The sequence below is a fragment of the Cibotium barometz genome, chromosome 30, assembly GCF_041138505.1.
Source record: "Cibotium barometz isolate CiBa-2024 chromosome 30, ASM4113850v1, whole genome shotgun sequence".
NCBI lineage: Eukaryota > Viridiplantae > Streptophyta > Polypodiopsida > Cyatheales > Cibotiaceae > Cibotium > Cibotium barometz.
This window is the reverse complement of record NC_141075.1, coordinates 24954941-24977130: the sequence shown is the minus strand read 5'-3', so window position 1 is coordinate 24977130 and position 22190 is coordinate 24954941. Positions and strand designations below refer to the sequence as shown.

General features: G+C 42.2%; 1 protein-coding gene across 3 annotated transcripts in view; it reads left to right on the top strand.

Moving 5' to 3' along the window:
• Positions 1-21988, top strand: part of LOC147621312 (uncharacterized) — a 76967-nt gene extending 54979 nt beyond the window's left edge. For all 3 annotated transcript variants that reach the window (XM_086824037.1, XM_086824038.1, XM_086824039.1), the window contains 5 exons: positions 2614-2712; positions 4039-4092; positions 4224-4292; positions 19043-19123; positions 19208-21988. In XM_086824037.1, coding sequence (XP_086680163.1) covers positions 2614-2712; positions 4039-4092; positions 4224-4292; positions 19043-19123; positions 19208-21463 — 2559 coding nt within the window. In that variant the 3' untranslated portion in view covers positions 21464-21988. The remainder of the gene's footprint in view (positions 1-2613; positions 2713-4038; positions 4093-4223; positions 4293-19042; positions 19124-19207) is intronic.
• The last annotated feature ends 202 nt before the right edge of the window (positions 21989-22190 follow it).

The window sequence follows — 22190 nt, the reverse complement described above, 5'->3', positions numbered from 1 at the left end:
ATGTATGTTGAGAATGTTCAAACCCCCATGCAGCTTTGGCGTGCAAACATAATTGCATTTGAGAAGACGCACCGCCTTGCGGTCAGTTTTGGTACGCCAAAGACATTCTATCGCTCTGGACATAAATTGCTGAATGTCCGAAGAGGACCAAGGAATGAGCGGTAGATGAAATTGGAAATAAGCCATAATGATGGACTGGACAATCTGAAGGCGAACATGAAGTGGCCAAGTGGAAAGTTTCCAGTAGTCTAGCCTATGCTACAGCTTTTGAAGCACCCATTGTCTCTCCTGTGCCAAGGAAATGTTCCAACCAATGGGGTACCCCAAATGCTGCACCACATGATTAGGAGGGAGCAAGAGGCCCGGCCACAAGAAACGATGCCAATCACGTTCATGCAAAGGCAGGAGTTTTGATTTTGCAAAGTTAACTTTTAACCCCGTCATCAAACCATACAGATCAAGGGCTTTCATAAGCTGTTGAAGATCTGACTAAGAATTGCGCAAGAAGAAAAAGGAATCATCAGCATAAGCGTGGCTAAGAAAAGGCATCCCCCTAGGAATATCAATGCCATGCAAGCACTGCTGCGAAACATAGTTGCATTCCGTACCCGTACTCATCCGATGAGTACCTTCAATACTTTCCGTACCGTTCCATATGTACCGTACCTCGTACGGATAAGGTCTTCGTACCAAATATGAGGTTCAATGTACAAAACTTATTTGGCCCGTTTTTTCAACTATTTTAGTCAGTGGTCATTGCTTAGTAGTTAATAGATTAGTTTTCATTTCAGTATCACCATTGTCTTTCATGCTATTTTTTAATGGGATGCTAGATATTTCTTATTTTACATACATACATACTAAAAAACGTGAACGTACTTATCTTGATGCGTACTTTACGTACTCGTACCGTACACGTACCATACGGCACCGTACTTAAAGTACTCAACCACTATGTTGCGAAACCAAATCATCCATGTATAGTAGTAACGGATGAGTGGCGATAGCATATAGCAAGGCATTGAGAGGATAGCCTTGCCAGACGGAGCAGCCCAATGTCCAAGAGGAAGAAAGAGCATCCGCCAACAGGCACTGAGCAGAGCCATCCGCATAGAGCCAATGCACCACATGTTGCATGCGACGATCGAAGCCTAACTGGGCGAGAATGGCTGCAATGAAATCCCATCGAATGGTATCAAAGCTTTCTCAATGTCTACTTGCATGATAAGAACATTCTGACTAGTGTATTTGGCATAATGTAAGTATTAGCAATATTATCAAGAATTTGCTTGTGAGGCACAAAACCATATTGGGTAGGTGCAAACTAGCATATAAAATGTGGGACAACCGGAGAATCAACATCTTAGAAACCAACTTATAAACCACTAGCATTAGAGTAACAAGATGCCAATCTGATAGACGTTCACACAACGGTTTTTTAGGGAGCAAACGCAGCAAACCCTTTTTCCATGAGAGAGGCATCACACTAGAAAGCCAGGCATCATTAACGGCTCAAATCATCCCAAAACTCAGCAAAGAACTCAACTGTAAGCCCATCCCATCCTGAGGATTTGAAGCGACCCAATCGGGCCAAGGCAGCTGTCAATTCCTCATCAGTAAATGACATCTCTAACAAATTTGCCTCATCCGCGGAGAGAATGGATGCACTCGGCGTAAGAACACATCACACGCTGCAATTTCATCTGCAGTCCCACACTAGCCTCCATTTATTTACATGGCAGAGGCCTTGAACATTGTACGTAATGCATTTGAGTGGTATATACAAATGTACAAACTGCAAGAAAGTCCCACCATTCAACTCTCAACCTGCATGGCTGCACTAGGCTAGGCCATGACTGACTGCTCACATTAGCAAACTCTGGAAGGTCAGAAATAGGGGCATCAACAGAAACATGAGTACCCGATAATGGATGCAGTGAATCAGCTCCTCGAACCACTGCTGACCAAAGTCACCCCACCCCTAATCCATCATCAGGCATAGACTCCGAGGAAGTAGGAGGAGTTTCAGTCCAATTCCTGTTGACCATTGGCCTGGCTTTGACACACACACACACACACACACACACACACACACACACACACACACACATTTATACATATCATATACACACATCTACTTATACACATAGAATAGTGAGGTCATTGTGTATCATTTCATTAACAACATTTTGCATTAGAAAAAATCTTTAAAAGCCCCCATCACAAAGTTTTTTGTACCAAGGAAACAATGTAATTTAAGTGTAAAGGACCTTGGCAGAGTAGTCATTCTTCATTGCTTAGTGTTTCAGAGCTTGAGAGAGTGTTTAGTCTTCATTTCTTGATCGATGTCTTATCCTTCTTCTTAACTGGAAATAAGGTAGGAATTTATCCCTTTTCAAAACCTGTCAATTATATCTCATCAGGAGGAGATTCTTGTCTTTGGTGGGTTTACCTTTGAAATGGCATAGTTATTCATTTGTGAGAAAACAATAGGTTGTTGGAATTTTTAGACACTTTTGGAATAAAATGGTAACATCAGATTTTTATTAGTTATTAATATGAGTGGATATGTTTGGGTCTTAAGCTCTTTAGCTGAACAAAAAACTGTTGCAGGTTGATGGTAGGGCAAAGCCTCCTGTTTGCAAGGTTTTTGATTTCCACAAGGAGGAATACAGGCAAGAGCAAGTTCAAAAAGAACGCAAGAAGAAGAAGGTCAGATGCAAGTTTTATTCCCGCCATCACTTGATTATCCCTCTGATTGTAATGCTTGATGTCTTCACCCAGTTTTTTGGATACACAATCTTTGTTGCATAGCTTTCCTTGTGCTATAATTTGAAAAGTTGTACAAGGTTTCTGCTTGTAAGGATGTGTAGTACCTTAGTGTGCAATTTAGTTTCTGCATGCCCCCCTTGTAACACGTGCTGGCTGCATTCCTGCCTGTCAGTGCCCTGCCCTACCCATTCAGACAATAGCTTGCAATGACAATTCAGTAATCGGATACATGCATGACCTAGAATTCTTTGGAGTGCACTACTGCTGCTGCACAACAAACATGGAATCTTCCTTGACAAGAAGCTTCCCACTTAGAACACTTTGCACCAAGCCAATCCAAACAAGAGGGCCAAGTAGTCAGTCTCATTATCAGTATGGGCTGCTTCTAAAAGCGTAAACTCAGCCAATGATGTCAAACTTGCGTCTCTCGACAGAAGTATGCGTGGACCTTTTGATGTTTTCTCTTTTTGTGAAGGCCATTTTGTTGTGTTAATCCACCTTGCTTAGGTGTCCTAAGGGGGTAGGTTGTTGCATCATGAGGTGTGAAATGCATTAGGAGTTGTGCTGATGTGTCTGGTTATTGGATCACATTTTTATACAACAGGTCTCTATAGTTAGCCATAGATGCAAGGGGAGATGTGGTTGAAGCTACTCTTGAAGTTTTCATTCAATTGATTTTCAACTGATTAGCACCTCAATTCACGTGAGAATGATCCATGACTGGGAAAGAGAGAATTTGTAAGGTCTCACCTCTCAATAACTTTGTAGAACAGTTAATTACATTAACAAGCCTTCTAGATGACACCCTTTTTGTGTAAAGAGATCATTTAGGCTGCATTCCTTCAGCCACACGTAGTTGCTACTGCTCTCCATCCTGGCAATGCACATACCTGATGTTCTGGTCTATCATACACTATATTTTTAACCCCGAAGTGATGCTCCTGTAAAGGAGGGATATCTTGCAAGTAGCAATCATTGCGTTTACCATGTTTTTTGTCCATTTCAGGTAATGTTCTTTGAACTGATGATGTTAAGGACATCCTCTTTGTCACATTCATCAAGGAATTTTTTGATACTTTGTTTGCATTATAAAATCACTGCTTGTTATCCATTTAACTTGTTGAATTGATACTTCTGTGAACAAGAATTGACGCATTTACACGGATCCCTAGACACATCACATTTTTTGGTGCGGTGCTGATAAGACTTTTCTTATTTTTGGAGCTTATATGTGCACTGGCTTTTGCCCATTTTTTGGCATACTAGGGAGATATGGTTCGTCTGAACGATGTCAAGGAGCTCCGCTTCACCTCCAAAACAGTGAGACGCTGTGCCCAATCTGAAGAGTTTCACATATTCGATCGTGGGTTTATGCTCTCTTTTTGTAAGTGGAGTGTGTGTTTGGTAGTGGAGAGGTGACCAACATTGACTGATTTTGTGTATTGCTACAGGAGCCAAAGGACTTGAAAATGAAGGTGGAGAAAGCAAAGCAATTCATGAATCGTGGACATCGTGTGAAGGTATTCAATTCTATTCACAGGTTTTGAACTTCCCTTCGGGTGGATAGGGATTTGAAAGGAACAAATGCTAGATAAGGTTGAAAAATGCTTTCATGTGTCACTTTATCACGGAGATTCTGCCATTCCAATCCTCATAAGCTGTCTTAGATTTCAAGGCTTTAATGGGACAACGGTTCAGCACATAGTGGGCACACATGACTGCCTCAAGCCAAAATTTATTTGGCAAATTCTTGCTTTTAAACATACATCTGGCCATCTCCATAAGTGTACAATTACGTCTCTTAGCAACACCATTTTGTTGAGGAGTATAAGGTGTAGTACAATGATGAGATATGCCGCGAGACTGCATAAAAGCTGTGAACTCATTTTATAAATATTCCTCTCCCCAAGCATTTTCAGCCAAGGGTAAAAAAGCGTGGGCAGGATGCAAACACATCGGATTTGGCTTTCAAGCCATACACCCAAGTCAATCGAGTGTAGTCATCAATGAAAGTGACAAAATATAGATGTCCCCCAAGAGATGGAGCTTGCATTGGGCCACAAACATGACTATGGACAAGTTGCAATGATCGAGTAGCTCACATAGTGGCATCTTTGGGAAAAGAATGTTGATGCATCTTCCCAAGTTAACAACCCTCGCATACATGCTTAATAGGGAGTTGCAAAGGAGTCAACTCAAGAACCATGTTTTGCTTTTGCAACCACATAAGGGATGGGAAATTAAGGTGACCAAATTGAGCATGCTACAACTGAGTGTCGTGTAGAATTGTAGGGGTATAGACAGTCATAGCATCATGACACTCTTGTATCTTGTCATACATATCCACCTTGTACAAACCATTGTCCAATGTACCAGACATGACAATAGAAGCCACATCTCGACGGTCACGAATTGAGCAACAGTGCTTAGAAAACTGAACTTTGAACCCAGTTTTAGCAAGAGCAGATATAGAGATGGGATTCTTACGAATTCCAGGTACATACAATGTGTCATGTTAAGTGAAAATGCCACCATTGCATGCTGTCAAATCTACATTCCCAATGTCTATAATGGCATACGCTACATTATTAGCACACATCACTACCACCTTTAGGTGCATCCTGCAAAGTGGCAAACATCATCTTACATGAAGTGATGTGCTTTGTAGCACCTCTATCAAAGTACCAATTAGCATTAGAAACTGACATACAAGAAGAAGGCTTAGACAGAGTACTACATGTGACAAGCAATGCATAGCCATCGAGGGCCAAGTTGGCCTCTTCCTTAGTGTCATCTGTGGTAGCATCCAAGCCTTGTTGCTTTTTCTTTTACTCCCTCGCAATACGCTTTTTGCATTCTTCAATGACGTGGCCAGGTTTTTTGCAATAGTTACACCATTTATTCTTGTCCCAATCCTCTTTTGATGGAGGAGGAATTGAGGAGCCTTGCGCTTAGTACTAGAAGATGTCCCAGATTTCCCTTTGCCACAAAAAGAGGTTGCAAATGTCTTATTTGCAACAATCATGCTATTTCGGTTTGATTGGGATTGCTCTTCTTGTAACAAGAGAGGTACCAAATCATCAAATGTGTACAAATTTGAATTTCTCTTCGTCAAGAGCCGAAGAATAGTAGCAAATCCTTGATAGGATTCAGGCAGACCATTGAGAATAGTAGAAATAAGTGAACTGTCAGGTATCACCCTATCAATATTGATTAATTGCTCTCTCTCAAATCCTAAACACAAGTGAGGAATACATCCATAGAATCACCCTCAATCATATGCTCCGTGTCAAGCTTTTTCTGTGGATAAGCTACACGAGCTTGATAGGATTTAGGCAAACCATTGAGAACAGTAGAAATAAGTGAACTCTCAGATATCACCTCATCAATATCGATTAACTGCTCTCTCAAATCCTTAACACGGGTGAGGAATACATCCATAGAATCACCCTGAGTCATATGCTCTGTGTCAAGCTTTTTTCGTAGATAAGCTACACGAGCTTCATTGAGGATCTTATACAACGAGGCAAGTATATTCCATGCACCCTTAGCAGAAGTACATGACTGGATATGAGGAATGACTTGCCGTCCACATGAGAGAGCAATCAATGCATGAGCCTGCACATCTTTAGCATCCCATTTGAGTTGTTCCTGTGTAGAAGGGATAGGTGTGGTGCATTCTCACTGGAAGCAGAATCACTAGTCCCAAGAGTGGACCCTCCTAATATGGTAGCTGCAGGGCAATGGCGAGGAACATGCCGGCTTTGATACCATTGTTGGATATGGGGAAGATTTGCGCACACGCACGCGCGCGCGGGCGCGCGCACACACACACACACATGCACACGCACATAGCTCGAACAGAGAAAACGTGAGTGAGGGAGAGAGTGCTGGAAATATACTTGATAATAATAATGTGAAAGTACAATGTATACTATAAAAGACCTAAGCCTAAAAGGCCAACACACTGGAGTGCGAGGGGGAAAAACCCATGTTTAGTTAGGGTAAAAAGTACCCATGGATAGATCCTGTTCACACTAGAGACTTCTCGAGAGTGTAGCTAACATTTGGGTGAGCCTAGTCCGAAGAAGGATGAAAAGCACCAGCAAAACCTTCGGGAGGGCATGTGTTCCACTTGCGGTCAGAAGGGTTACATGAAAGGGAGTTGTCTGGAGTAGGCGAAGACCAAGCCCAAGGCAACTCATTTGATCGAAGTGTCATTGGTCCTATATATTCTTATAAAAATTGATTTTTATGCATAAATAGATGCATAAAGAAATTCTTTTTATTTTAGAAGTGTTCTTGATTCCCTTTCATGTGGTTAAACAGTTAAGTTAGATGTTGGGAGACACATGATTTAGAAAGCATCAGGGTAAGTTTCGTTTATATTTTCTTTGTTGGTTTACTTTATGGTCTTCCATCATGATGGTTGGTCGATCATAGGATTGTTTTGGATCCCAGGGTCTCTACATGTGAATGTAGCTAAGAGGACTGGGGTAAGGGAGGGGCTTGTCTTTTTACAGGGGGAAGGGAGGCGCTTGTCTTTTTAAAGAAAAAACAATATGCCTCCCTTCCCCCTGTCTTTTTAGAGGGGGAAGGGATGCCCCTTCTTTTTTAAAAAGCTAGAGGTTGACTCCTTTGTTCAACCGTGGGACAAAAGCGCTTGGAGGCAGATTTCACGACCCTCATCTTGTACATGAAACATGGGTAAGTTTTCCTCACCCTTATTCTTAGATTTTCACGTGTAAAGTGTGTTTGTTCCTCCCACTTTTTTGTGTTTTCTAGAATCAACATGTATTTTATTATGACATTGTGGTGGTAGAAGGATTGCTTTTGAGAATGAGATAGGCACTTGGGTTCGGCCGCTGTGGTCACGACAGGAGCACTTTTTTACGGTGGCACCTTTCACTTCTCAGGCATTTGTTGGTGAGAAGGAGCACACATAGGGGGAAAGCATGCATTGGCGGACATTATGTTTTTATAGCATAGGCCGATGGGAAAGCTTGGTTTGCTTCTGGTGAGTGATCAATGGATTAATTGGCCCACCTCTCGTTCAGTTACAGGTAGAGCATGCTACAACAATGTGATCCAAGATCCATCTCAATGTTGTTTTGAAGGCCATCATTGACATGTTAAGGATTGTGGGCAGCAAGCAACCTTGCATTGGCAAGGTTTATGAGGGCATGGACAAAATAATAGAGGGCATTAGAGAGGTGGAGCCTAATGAGGGAAGGCAAGAGGAGTTGAGAGCACTTTCCCAAACTCAATGGGATAACTATTATTCACCCTTGCATGCAGTTGGTTTTGTGCTAAATCCAAAGTTCCAAGGATGCGGCCAAGAGACTATTGAGGAGGTCGTAGATGATTGGGAGAAAGTATTGGGAAATTTGGTGTCAGATTCTTCCCAAAGTAGTCTATCAAAGATCAATTATCAATTTATAGAGGTAGGCAAGGAAGATTTGGTTCAGCAGATGTGCATAGAGAGAGAGAGAGAGAGAGAGAGAGAGAGAGAGAGAGAGATGCAATGTGGGTGTTGTCTTATAGTGGGAGTCTTATGGAGCATGGACTCTTGAGCTTCAAAATATGCCATTCACATTTTGAGCCAAGGAGCTAGTTCCTCTCGAATTGAGCAATTGTGGATGGCATTTAGTCACATTGCCTCAAATGCCGAGAGCATCTTATAGATGTAGGCGAATGGGGTGATACTATCTGTGTTGTATCTTATGTACAAATCAATAAAGCATTGAAAAGAGTGTTTCTTTGTACTTGGTTTTTGTATGTGATGATGTGGAACGTAGCAATGTGCATGTAGATTCTCTTAATCATGATAGGCTGAATTTTCTAAGTGAGTATAGAGATTGTTTTACCAATGCATTGCTATATGAAATGCCTCCTTTACGGCCAGAGGATCACTGTATTGATTTGGTGCCAGGTAGTTCATCTCCTAGTAGGCCAACATATTGTGTGTGCTTGCCAACAAGAGGAGATTATGAAGCAGATTGGTGAACTCTTAGAGAAGGGTGTAGTGCAACCAAGTTCTTTGTCATTTTGTTCACCCCTTCTTATGCACAAGAAGGATGATTCATTTCGCATGTGTGTGGATAATAGGGCACTTACTAAGATAACCATCAAGAATCAATTTTCTATTCTGAGGATTGATGATATCTTGGACAAATTGGATGATTCTTTATGTTACAGTCGTATTGATCTCAAGAGTGGTTATCAAGTGAGAGTGATGCCTCAAGGTGTATACAAGACAACCTTTCGCACATCTTTTGGTCTCTATGAGTATTTGGTTATACCATTCGGTCTCACAAATGCTTCGGCTACCTTTAATTGAATGATGGACCAAATTTTCAAAAATCATAGAGCATTTACATGTGTCTTTTTCTATAACTATTTGGTGTTTTCGAAGAATGAGAAACATCATAAGATGCACTTGAAAGTGGTCTTTGATGAATTGAGGAAACATAAGCTTATGATTAATAGCAGAAAGAGATGAATTCTTCCTCTGAGAGATACACTATCTTGGACACAGTGTGTCAAAAGATGGCATGTGAATGGATTTTGCAAAGATCCAAGCCATTATTACCTCACCATTGCATGAACTTACCAAGAAAAGGGCTGTCTAAATGGTCAAAATCTGAAATTGATGCTTTTCTTAAGCTCAAGAGTGCCATTACATTGGGACCTATTTTGGTGATTCCTGATTTACAAAAGCCATTCAGTGTTGAATGTGATGCATGTGGCAGTTGCATAGGAGTTGTCCTAATTCAAGAAGGACACGCCGTTGTATATGAAAGCATAAAGTTGCATGATGTCGAGCTTTCTCTTGGCATCTATGAGAAGGAGCTATTGGCTGTAATTTATGCTCTTACAATATGGAAACGCTACTTATTGGAAGCTGAATTTACAGTCAAGACCAATCACCAAAGTTTGCGGTATTTTTTGATGCAAACCAAACTTTCAAAGAAGCATATGAGGATGACCAATTTTCTCTCTATGTTTCATTTTCAGATTTTGCACACCCTTGGCAAGATGTGACATGTGAGGGGTTGATCATAGTAAAACAACCTTAGGCTTAACTAAACTTGACTTAGAAACACTTCATAGAAAGAGAATGGTTTCAATGCAAATGCAATGCATCTATATTAAATGCGATGGTTACAATGAGATCTAAGAATAGATCTATGCCGGTCCTAGATGAGTATCCTTCTCGGGAAGAGAGAGATGCTGAATGATGATGACGACTGAGTGTTCCTTTCTCCAATGCTGAGGTCCACCCTTTGGCTGTTGGCTTTCCTCTATGTAGGAGGCAAGAGGCTGGCTGAATCTGTCTATGACTGAATGCTGCCTATGAGTGATGCCCTTGCTCCTCAAGCTGGAAACGCTGAGAAGAAGAAGATTGATGAATGAATGATGCGCTTTTGCTTTATATATGGAATGCTGCTGCTAGTCGGGCAGAACACTGTTGTCGACTTGTTGATTGGATTCTCCACGGCTCATAAATGCCAAAAAAGCCTCTTTATCTGTTGTTGGCTGTTATCGGTTGTTTCCACAGGCTGTCGGCCTGATATGCTGAATGCCCTAACTGCCTTTAATACCTTATGTACTGCTGTAGGTGATACACTGCTGTACATGCTGTGATAAATGCTTGAATGCCATGGTTAATACCCAAGAATGCCCTGTTTAATGCTTATGAATGCCTTGCTTAATGCATATGAATGCTAAGAATGCCATGTCACCTGAACACCAACTGGGTGTGCATGTGACATTCCCCTCTGCTAAATTGATGCTAGGTGGTACACCTTACAACCCTTCGACTCCTCTGCTGATCCTCCTCCACTGAAACCACTGCCCCACTTTGACTTCTTCTGTCGGGACTGAGGTGGACTGTAGGAGTTGAATCCTTTGAGCCAAAGTCTTCTCCACTGGGAATTGCATGGCAAATGATGATAAATCTGCTTGGAAAACCTGAATAACCGTTGTGGAATCCTTTCACATACCTTCTCCGTTGATCATGGAACTCTGAACCTCCTGAGGCGATGTTGGAGCCACTTCCGTCTTCTTATGTGGAAGAGAATCCCTTGCTAATGCCAATTGAATCCCAAAACTCCATTTGCTCCTTTGATGATGGATGTCATTGTTATGGCTCACCCTAACCCTCCTTGAAACACTTCCAAAAAGAGATTACCTAGGGAACCGCAACTGTCGTGAGGATCTTTCTAATGGCCGAGCTCGTAACCCTTGAGGTCTCCAAGCTTTACAACTCCTTGAGAAGCAATTCCACCGCGTCTCCCGCGAGCGTTGTCACACCGTCGCATTGCACTACGGGACCTCGTCCCTCCTCGCATCTCACTTCACTCACACACACTCACTAGCATGCATTAGGGAGAGATTAGCAAGAGGATTAGCAAGAATAAGACTCAATTGTACAATGGGAGAGTGTTGTATTATGATAGAAATTCATTTATATACATGGCCATAAGTGTTCATACTCACTTAAACTATGGCCGGTCGGGCACTTTAGGCTCATAAGAGGCCTAATGCTATTACAGTGACTACTCTCATAATATATCCATGAAGTACATCACTTAGGACTTTATCCTAACTTGGTACCACACGCTCTTGAAGCAGAAATCGTCATAAATACTCCGTCACACCATTACGAGCGTCCGTCCAAGTTGTAGCTTTGGACACTATTGCTTTATATCATCAATGTATGACTCTTTGGTGTATCTAGCGTGACTCCTTGATGTAAGATAATGGCGGTAGCTCTTGTTAATCCTAGAAATGGATTAACAGTCTCCCCTTTTTGATGGTGATCGCATCCGCGTGATCGTATTGAAGACCTTTGTGTGGGGAGAATAAACAAGCTTTGTCAATGGCTTATTTTGATACTATTAAATATCGTGATTGTGGGAGTCTTGGTGGAGTTTTCTTTAGGGTTGATGTGGAAGGTTTGGGACCTTCCTTGACTTTGGTTGGTGCTAAGGCTATGGGTTTGAGTCTCATGGGCATTGTTGATAATGATGAGGTTAGAGTCTCTTGTGGAGTGGTTGTCGATGACGAGGTCTTTGAGCATGTGGTTGTCTCCTTTGTTGAGGTTTGTCGATGAAAATGTATAGGCTTCGAGGTCTTTCCTTTGAGTTCCCTGTTAGAGATAGATGGTAGGGCTCTGGGAACTTCTTCAGGAATAGCTGTTGATTGTGAGGTTTTGGCATCGAACTTCATAGGTGAGGATGGGGTTGAAGGAGTTGATGCTTTATCGGAGTTGGTCGTTGACGCAATTCGTAGGTCCTTGTGTAGAGGGGCTTTTGTGGAAGAGGCTTGTATCCGTTTGCGTTCAGCATCATAGAAATCCATTAAAGTTGCATCCTCTTCCTCGCAGTATGGTATTGTCAACTTTTTGTCGTTGACCATCATGATGATTCTATCGCTAGCAAAGCACAGTGGTGCTTGGGTAGCAACAGTCCATTTATATCCCAAGATTAAATCTTCTTTCAACATACACAACCAACCACAAAAAACTTGCAAGTGAGGGGGTTAGTTTCAATATACATCATATGTTCAAAGTACCCCAAATATGGCATGTTCAAGTCTTGTGTAAAGGTAATTTTTTCAAGATGTGCCATGAGTGTTGGTTGACCTAACAAATCCCATAGCTCGAGAGTCATGAGATTATGTTCTCATGTTGGATAAAGCTGTGCTTGAGTTGTGGTGATTTTATTTGAAATTTCCAATCCAACCAAAATCCTAGGGATTTTTTCAGTAAGATATGTTGGAAGTTCTAGCTCCTGCAACAAGGTTTCTTCCTCCCGTAATAGCAATTGTACGTAGCCTACAAGAGCGTTCAAGGTGATTGTTTACGTGGATTCATCTAGTGAATATAACGATTTACTTATCCAAGGTCCACCAAAGACGACATCATACTCAAGGAAATCTAGGGTAACATGAAATGTGAATTCCATATCGCTATCAATTGTTTGAGTAGTGTATCTAAAGTAACCTGGAACTTCAATGTTTTGTTCATTGGCTCCTTTTGCAAGACTATTGTTTGTAGTAATGAGTTTAGGTTGGCCCAATGACACTAAGTGTCTATTGTCACGATGTTATGACTAGCTCGGGGGCTAATTAATGTGCGTTTGCGCTGAACATCATTGCCTGAACGGAAATCCAACCATACCATGATAGAATCTTCCAAAGGAACCATGGGTGTTTTGGTTATTGTTTCAGCTTCAGATCCTATTTTTGTTTTTTATTCCCATTCACTTTCATCCTCTGTTTGGGTCTCAGCTTTTTCAAGAGTACCCAATGCGTACACTGGCACACTTGGTCCTGTGACAATTCTTAATGAGAGCTGTTTGGAAACTTGCGAATCCTCACAATCCTGTTTTATGTAGTTCATTATGTCCTTGTATAACTCAGGTTGAGCCATTAAAGGTGCAAGTGCCGATGTGATACTGGCTTTATGATGAGAGAAGAGCATTCCTCTGAATAAGGTTTTGAGAGATTGTTTTAATCTTGTAAGGGAATTATCGAATTCCTCACGTGCTTTCTGAAGCCTATAGTTCGTACAATCTGTCTCAAATATCTCTTCTGTAGAGAGTATGTCTTCCTCTTGAAAGGGAAAGTGGTACTCCTCTAGGCTCTGTATCTTGGTTACTCTTTTAGAATTGGCATTATGAGGCTCAATCACAGCCGATGACCCTGTAAGACATTCAACCAAGCTAAGCATACTCTCCTGAGCTTGCTTTTTACGTTCCGCATATGTCATGTGATTATCATTATTCATATGGGGTGGCTGGGTGGGTTCTAGTTTCTTGATTGGTCTATGTGGTGTACTGAGTGAAGAGTAAGAACTTGTTTCATCCTCACTTAGTGATGTACTAGAACTTATTTCATTCTTTGACTTTCTTTGGTTTGTCAGTTTTTCATTATGTTTACCCATGCGACATATAATATATGCAGTATAGAAGAACATGTGTCTTGTATGCACAAAGAAGATTGGGATGGTCGTTGTGATTGCATTCAACACAAGACATTTCGCTCCACACTTTTAGAGGCATTAAGGATGTCTGGTTTTGAAGGTTTTCATCCTCTCTTAGAGATGGTTGTTGTAAGGTTTTAAGCAAGGCTACATAAAATTCTGGAAATGTCAATTCTGAGATCGATCTTACTTTTGCCATTGCTTCACTTGGTTTAGATGAGGAATATCTCGTAGCATGATCATCTTCTAGCATGTTGTCATCTAAACGTATTGCTTCTTTGCAACATTGATCGAATGTTTTCGGATTTTGGATATAATGATCAAGTTGTGTAAGTTGTTATTCTCTAAGCCCATCACGAAACATCTCCTCAATTGAACATCATTTAATTTTTCCCATGACTCACAACGCGAGTCTAAGTGTTTTATCCGAAGGATAAAATCTCTAATGGATTCATTTGTTTGACGCTCAATTGAATAGAGTTCTTTTACTGCACTCCATCGATCACCTTGTCTGGAAAAGCCATGTATAAAGGTTGATTTCAAGGTTTTGAAGTTGGCCTTGATCGTCGGCATCAATGCGATGAACCATCGACTAGCTTTTTCCTCTAAGAATAAGTTCAACGCATGTACCTTAGTGGAGCAGTTGGGATTTCCAAAGGCTTCACATCTTTATTCAAACATTTGAATGAATTGAACAGGATATGTTGTTCCGTCATATTTGTCCATAATTGAAAATTTGTACCCTCGTATTTTTGTATGGATCATTGAGGTCGTATGTGAGTACTCTTATTGGAAGAGACTCATTGAGTCCTTGGGCCATTCCCCTTCCTAGACTAGTTAGTATGTCCAAGGTGTGGGTATCCAGGAAAGGGTTGGTACTTATAAGACTTGCGGAAATGTTAGGCAAGGAACCCAAGCCCGGTGGGATCGACGTCACAGGGGGTGTAAAACCCGATGACACGCTTGTTATAGGCATGGCCAATGGCATGGGGAGGTGAAGTGGCGGCATAGATTTCAATGGCTCGAAGATGATAGCCATTGGGTTTAGTTCTTGTGTGATCCCCAGCACTCCCTCTATCGTGGCCATGTCGGAGTGCCTAAATGCTCCTTAATGAGCAATTACAGTTTTTTGTTTTGTTTTTTGTTTTATGCCTTCTTCCGAGAAATGGTGCTAATTTGGGTAAAGGTAGCGTTCCCTAAGACTATCTTGTCGATTTTAAATTGAGGGTCATAGGATTTGTGTGTGGTAGCCACACTTAGGATCTGGCCAACACATTATGTAGGTGTGATTGCCTTGTGTGAGGGAGTTGCTATAGACATTGTATTACTTAAGGTAGGATTTTCATGGATGAGTGTTTAAAACTTATGACAGTCTCATGATCTTATTTGGGTCACGTTTGCCATAGACAAATGTTCTACAGTTATGGTAGCCCCACGATTTGGGAGGAAGTAAGAGAGAATAGCATGTAGAGCAGACTAATGTGGTGGACTAACCTAAAAGTCAGCATCCTTCGGGTGGGAGTCTGGTTGTGTGAAGACGAGATTGGGAAGGAATTGATCACTCGACTTGACCTTATGTCTAAACGGGATCTTGTATGGAGTGTATCCTAGTGGTATGGGATGCGAGGATCCTTTGTTAATCTTTCGAAAGACTTGGAAGATGAGAAGTGATGGATTTGTAGGACGCATATGGGGTATGTTCTGGTGGTATGGGACGCTTGGATGTATCATATGTGTGGGAACTATCGAGAACTAGGAGGGCCAAATAGTTACATTAGCAACTTGTATGGGGTTTATGGCTTCTTCTGAGAAATGGGTTCCGTCAAGGCAGATGTTTTAGCTTCTGATGGGATAGCTATCGAGAACTTAAGATGTGTTCATTCACGACTCAGGTTCGAGTTAGTCTGCCTCTAGTTCCACCGAGATAGCTGTAGTAGGAACAATGGCTACAGATTTAGTTAGTTTCTATGACAAAATTATAAGTGAAAATTGCAGACATGGTGAACCAAATTACGGAGTCAGTTGTCAGATGTAGTTGGAGTTTCCAGTGTTTATTTCCAAGAGTGCGAATATCTTAGAAGGGGAAGTCTTTTATGTCAATTCACTAAAAGAATTTCTAGGAGCTGAGGATAGTATTGTTACTCCTTAGGAGCTAGTTGAGGTCGAGGACTTATCTTATGCTCCACATGAACCGGAAACGGTGATTAATTTCAAGAAAAGACAACTTAGAAATAAGTTGATCCCGGAGTATAAAATTAAGTGGAAAGATAGGATAGAGGAGGACTCAACTTGGGAGACAGTCGCTAGTTTACATCATAGGTTTGTTTTCCAATTTTATTTCTTAGACAGATTTTGTTTCCAAGAGTGGATACATGTGAGGAGGGGAAGTATGGTAGGTACTTAGTGCTAATCTAGCAAGGTTAGGGGAGCCATGGGATTAGAAGAAGCAAGCTAATACGGGCGGCTAAGGCTATTATTAATAAATCCATGTGTATTGGCTATTTATAAGGGGATGGTTATTTATAGCAACAGATGGCACTATAGAAGTGAAACATGGGTTATTATTGTGATAACCTCACTATTGGTTAGAGTTTGACCAAGACTTTGGCCACACACATGATAGAGCATAGATGTGCATGCCGAAGCTCTCTATGGGGCAAATTGGCATGGATCTGTGGGAGTCAGACCTATCACTATATAAGTGAGGCCATGGGTTATTATTGTTATTGATTGTTATTGGTTTGAGCCGGACTTGAGTAGTCATACTCTTGCCATGGACAAGGCGGATTACAAGCGGTCTTGCCCAGTGTCCCTTAGGATAGGCTCTGGTGGTATGGGATGCTAGGGCTGACTCTTGGCTTGTGGCAGTGGAACCTTAGCCCTTGGCTTGGGGGTGGTTGCGGACGCAACCTATGGTTATGTGGTGAGCTTTCCTACACCCTTCTATGATGTTTGTACTAACCTTGTTTATACTTGTGTACTAGGGGATCCTTTGGGAGGCCTTACAGACTAGGCCTTGGGGTTAAAACCCCTGAAGTTGCTTCCTCGGCTGCATCACCTATGGACAGATAAAGGGCACCTACGGGCGATGAAAATGATAACTACGGGAGGATCTTGGGCCCAAGGTCGAATCGGGGAAAAAACAAAAAAAGGGAGTATTTTCTCCCATCAAGTTTGTCCTCCTGGGACATAAACCAAATACATCAGTTGCATTCTATGGCATTTTGCAAAATGCACTACTAACAAGAATTGACAAGAGGCACAAATATCATGTATGCAACCGCTAGGCACAATGAGCACAAACTGCCACCAAATGTAGTCACTTGCATAAACCTGTTTCAAGAACCCGAAAGAAAGAGTGGGAAAAAGCCTCGATTTTGGACTTACAGATGTAATTTGTTGACATGAAAAATCCAATGCTAGGAAGCTCAGAAACCTCAAAATCACAAGACCCCAAATTGTGGCAACTTTTGCAGCTTCAATTTTTTTATGTGGAGGTACAAAATGCCACGTCAGAACTGTGCAACCACCTCCAAACAGGCTCATCTTTTGCAGAGATGATGTACAGAGGAGCAAACACGTGTGTGTAGCATAACTCATTACAATCTAGCGTGGTGACGTTTACTTTGGGAGAGCCACACCTTGGTGTGGCTTCAGTGGGACCCTAGTGAGTGGTGGTTCTGACCACCCGACTGGAGGCTTTTGGTATTCCTTCCTTTCAATAGTCCGGACCAATGCATTCTACTTTAGAATCTACCTCCCCCTTTCCTCATGTTTTTAAGTTGTATATACCTCTCATGAGGGTTTCTTTGTATTGTTCCAATCTCTGTGGAGGGTTGGAGTCTGCATCACACAGACTCTTTCTTTTGATTAATGATCCTTTTTTGAAAAAAAAAAAAACTCAAATTCGATGTCCTTTTCCCCTGACTTCAACTCCTTAGGCTGCTTAGTGTGCCATGGTTCTCCCTTGATGTTCTTCTTTTCCTCATCCTCACGAGGAGTGCTCACAGGCCCTCTTCCCTGGAGCACAGACATAATTTATTGTTTGATGTGAAACCGCATGCCGGTCATCTATGATAATGGGATAGTTTGTGCCTCAAAGTGGCCGAGTACTCCTCTTGCAGAGATTTTGAGTCTTGACTTAGGCTGCAATGCTGCTCTATAGCCTTGTTTGTACATCCATAGATGGAGGATTGCCCGTTTGCATTCTCAAAGATATTTCTTTTAGAGAGAAAATATGTCATAGCCAACTCTGCAGGATCAGCTCTATCTTCTCCACATGCTTCTCAAAAGAAGCTTGAAAGAGTAGCTCCTCTTTGCTGTGATAAGCTCTTGGTCATACGGGTCGGAATGAAAGGCCTTTAACTGTACAATTTCTTCCTGAAGTTGTCATACTTGCTGTCTCAAATTCTCCATTCTTTTTCTTGTGAAGATGTAGCATCCACACGGATGACACATGATCATTTGGCACCTTACCTGCCATTGCAAGTCAATCAAGTAAATACCAAGGCCTCACGTGTATCAAGTAGTGGAAAGCTGGAGATTTGATTGCAATAAATGGGAGCATGGCCGAAGAGATCTTATTAAGCCACTTAATTCAACTAGACAATGCAAGATGGAACAGATGCAAGATTGGTCAAGTGTACAGTTAATTGTACAAGACAGATTGTGAGAATGCACAAGACAATCCTTTGTCCAGTTTTTTAGAACTTGCAGAGCTTTGGACCACTTTCAAAAGAAAGTCTCTGATGTATACTTTGTTGCCGTGCACAGCAAAACCATAGTCAAGTCATATCTAATCTACTCAAAACATGGTGAGCCATGATCAAGACATCTCTTGATCTAGCCACACGTCATCTTGTGTCCTGGTCACACACATTGAACTGCGGCCCTGGAGCCAGGTTTTGCTAAATCTATGTCACATGCAGCGACGTGCAATCGATAACCCGAAGGATATCTCTGACATAGCTGGTGACACGAATTCTTTCCCACTAAGAGTGCAACTGTCCCTCTTGATGGGCACAGAAAAAATGAGCTTACAAAATCAACTCTTCTCTCACCATGTCTGTAGAAATTTTCCTGAAAATCAACCATGCTATCATGGTCAGATTTAACTGCACTTGACCTGGTCAATAAGAAAGGCAATAGCGTGATGGATGGTTGTTTTTTTCTAAATATCTTTCGGAATGACATGGTGAATTTTGGAGCTTATATGTATGTGAAAGAATTGCAACTTCCAACTTTGTTGTGAAGGTAACTTCTGTTTCTGGTGGTGCACAGTTTGTGGCCATTTTCAAGGGCTCTGATGACGAAAAAAAGAAACTGGAACAACAGAAAATGATCGATGAAATTTTTCCGCTGGTAAGTGAACAAAATGCTGTGACAAAAAAAAAAAAAGTCGACCTGTTTTCATTTTCTTTTGTTAATTCAGATGTGTTTGAACAGATTGAGGATATTGCTGTGATAGAACAAGGGCCAAGAGTGGAAGCACGCCAAGCCTGGGTGATGTTAAGACACGTAAAGTTTGGACAAGTCAAAAAGAAGCCCCCCAAACCTCAACCTCAAATTGATGCAGCAGAGCAGGTGAAAGATGTGAAGCATGAACAGGAAATTGACAGTGAACTAAACCCTGGTAAAGGGCACAGAGAGGAGAATATACAGCCTATTCAAAGGTCTTTCCCGGCAATGAGCACAGGGAATGGTACCAGGGTTCCGGAGACATCACGAACAGGAAAAATGCAAGAAATAGGCAGGAAGAAGCCATCTCTTCAAGGTCCTTCAGGATTTCCATCGAAGAGTTCACAAGGGTTTTTAGGGTATACACAAGGATCTGGAGGACTACAAGGTCCTCACATGCAAGGGCAACCTCTGGGCTTTTCAGGGCAGAGTTTGCAAGACACACAGCCACCACAAGTATCTCCAAGGTACATGCAACCCCCTCCAGGATCTCCAATACTCACACAACGGGGCTTTCCAGGGCAGACTTTACAAGGCACACAGCCACCACAAGTATCTCCAAGATACATGCAACCCCCATCAGGATCTCCAATACCCACACAACCCCCACAAGGAGTAACAGGTCCTCAAATGCAACCACCACCCCCTCGTGGTCCTCTTGAAGGAGTAGGAGGTCCTAATGTGCGACCACCACCTCCTCTGAGTGCTCTTGAAAGAGTAGGAGGTCCTCATATGCAGCCTCCACCTCGTGGTTTTCCAGGATACACACCACCCCTGCAAGATTTTGAAGGAGTACGAGGCCCCAAAATACAAGCCCAATCTCCTCGTCCTCCTCCACAATATACACCAACCCTGCAAGGTTCTGACAGAGTACGAGACCCTGAAGTGCAACCACCACTTTTACATAGACAAAATGAGCAAGGATATTCTTCATTTCCAGAACAGCCTCTTGGTTCTGAAGGAATGCAAGATCCCCGAATTTTTCCAGCACCTCCCCTACAAGGTCCTGAAGGGGTGCGAGGCCGCTATGTGCAGTCACCACCTCCAGGTGGGCAAGGATTTTTACGACAGAACCAGTATCAGTCGTCTCCTGCAGGTTCTGAAGTAACACAAGGTCCCCAAATGTATCCAGCACCTCGTGGTCAAGGATTTTCACCGCAAAACCAGCAAGCATACCCCTTATCTGCTGCAATTCCCCCCCCTCCGGAGCATCTCCTTGGTTCTGAAGTAGCACAAGGTCCCCCGTTTTATCCAGCACCTTCCCGTGGTCGAGGATTTTCACCACAAAACCAGCAAGGATACTCTTTAACTTCTCCAATTCCTCCAGCACCTTCCCGTGGTCGAGGATTTTCACCACAAAACCAGCAAGGATACCCTTTAACTTCTCCAATTCCTCCATCAAATCTCCAAGGTCCCCTTCTGAATTTCTCGCCATCACAGGGAAATATTCCATCTCAGAATGCTCAAGAAAGATACTCACCACCTTTGCAAGGTTCTGAAGGTTTCCCATCACGAGGAGTCCCTAGGTACCCTACACCTATAGGTCAACCAAGGTATCCATCATCTCTAGGTCCAAGTTACCCGACTGCACAGGGTCCTCTGAGAGAATCTCCTCCAGGCATTCAAAGATCCCAACCGCAAGGCCCTGAAGGGCACTCTTTCATGCATCAAAGTTATCCTCTACCACACGGCACATCAGAACATTCAACACCAGAAATTTCTCAAAACTATGGGCCTCTACAGAGTCAAGTAAGGTATACACCACCACCAAATCTCTTTCAGTCTCCACCATCCCCATATCAAGGATCTCCTGACCCTTCTTCTCAAGTCCAGTTTGGATATCCACGAGCCCCAGGCTCTCCACAAATTCCTCCAGGTCCACGCCAAGGAGCTCCATGGCAAAGACCCCCAATATATTCTCCACCTGCAGCTTCCCACTTACAACCACCAGGCCAACCTCTGTCACAAAGTAGTCATGGTTTTTTTGGCCAGCAGGACGCCCTTGAATATCAAGGAGCAGGTGGTCAGAACTACCCACAAACTCAAGTATCACACGGCTATCCACCTCAAAGAGGGTCGTCACCACCACAACCTGTTGTATCTCCACCAGGTTATCCACCAACACGGTTTACTCCACCATCACGACCTGTTGTGTCTCCACCGGGTTATCCATCACGCTTTACTCCACCTTCACAATCCCAAGGATATCCTCCATTGTCAGAGTTTCCTTCAGAAAAATCTTAAGGACACTCAAATCTTCTTCATTATTGTGCGGCAGAGTTTTCCAATTTTAACACACCTGGCAATCTCATGGTAGTAGCTTCTTTTTAGCGTATGAGGCGCCATGACTATCAGATGGTATCGGATTTACTGCTTCCAACAGCGGCTATGTGAATTTTACCACCCCACATGATATGAATGCATTACAATAAATGATTGCACTGAAGTACAAGAAGCCCTTTGTGAAGATCTCTAGCTTTTTAATGTTTGATACATGACAGCCTCAAAAGCTGCTTCAAGAAGCGGGGGATTGTTGGGTATTCTGTGTCTTCACATGTGTGTTCATGTCGTTTGTGTGTATGTGTAAACTTATTCATATGTATGTGTGAACACCTGCTTAGGATGACAAAACAATCCAGTTTTGCGCGACTTTCTCATTAATGCTCCATGTCTACATGATCTAGGATCAATGGAGATTACGAGATAGCTAGACTTCTCCATTGTGTATGCATTGTTGCCTACAAAATTTTTAAATAATTATAATAATTCGACAAGCATTATGACCGGTTTTTTATAGAGCATGGGCCTTGCTAAATTAATGCATGTGTAGTAAGTAGGATGTCAGTTATGGTCCTTTAATTCTTTCTTCTTCTTCTAAGATTCCCAACCTGATTCTTTATCTAGGTTGGTCTTCAATGCACTTTTCCAGGTCTCGCCATCCTTGTCTCATCATCCTATACCTAGTTGCATT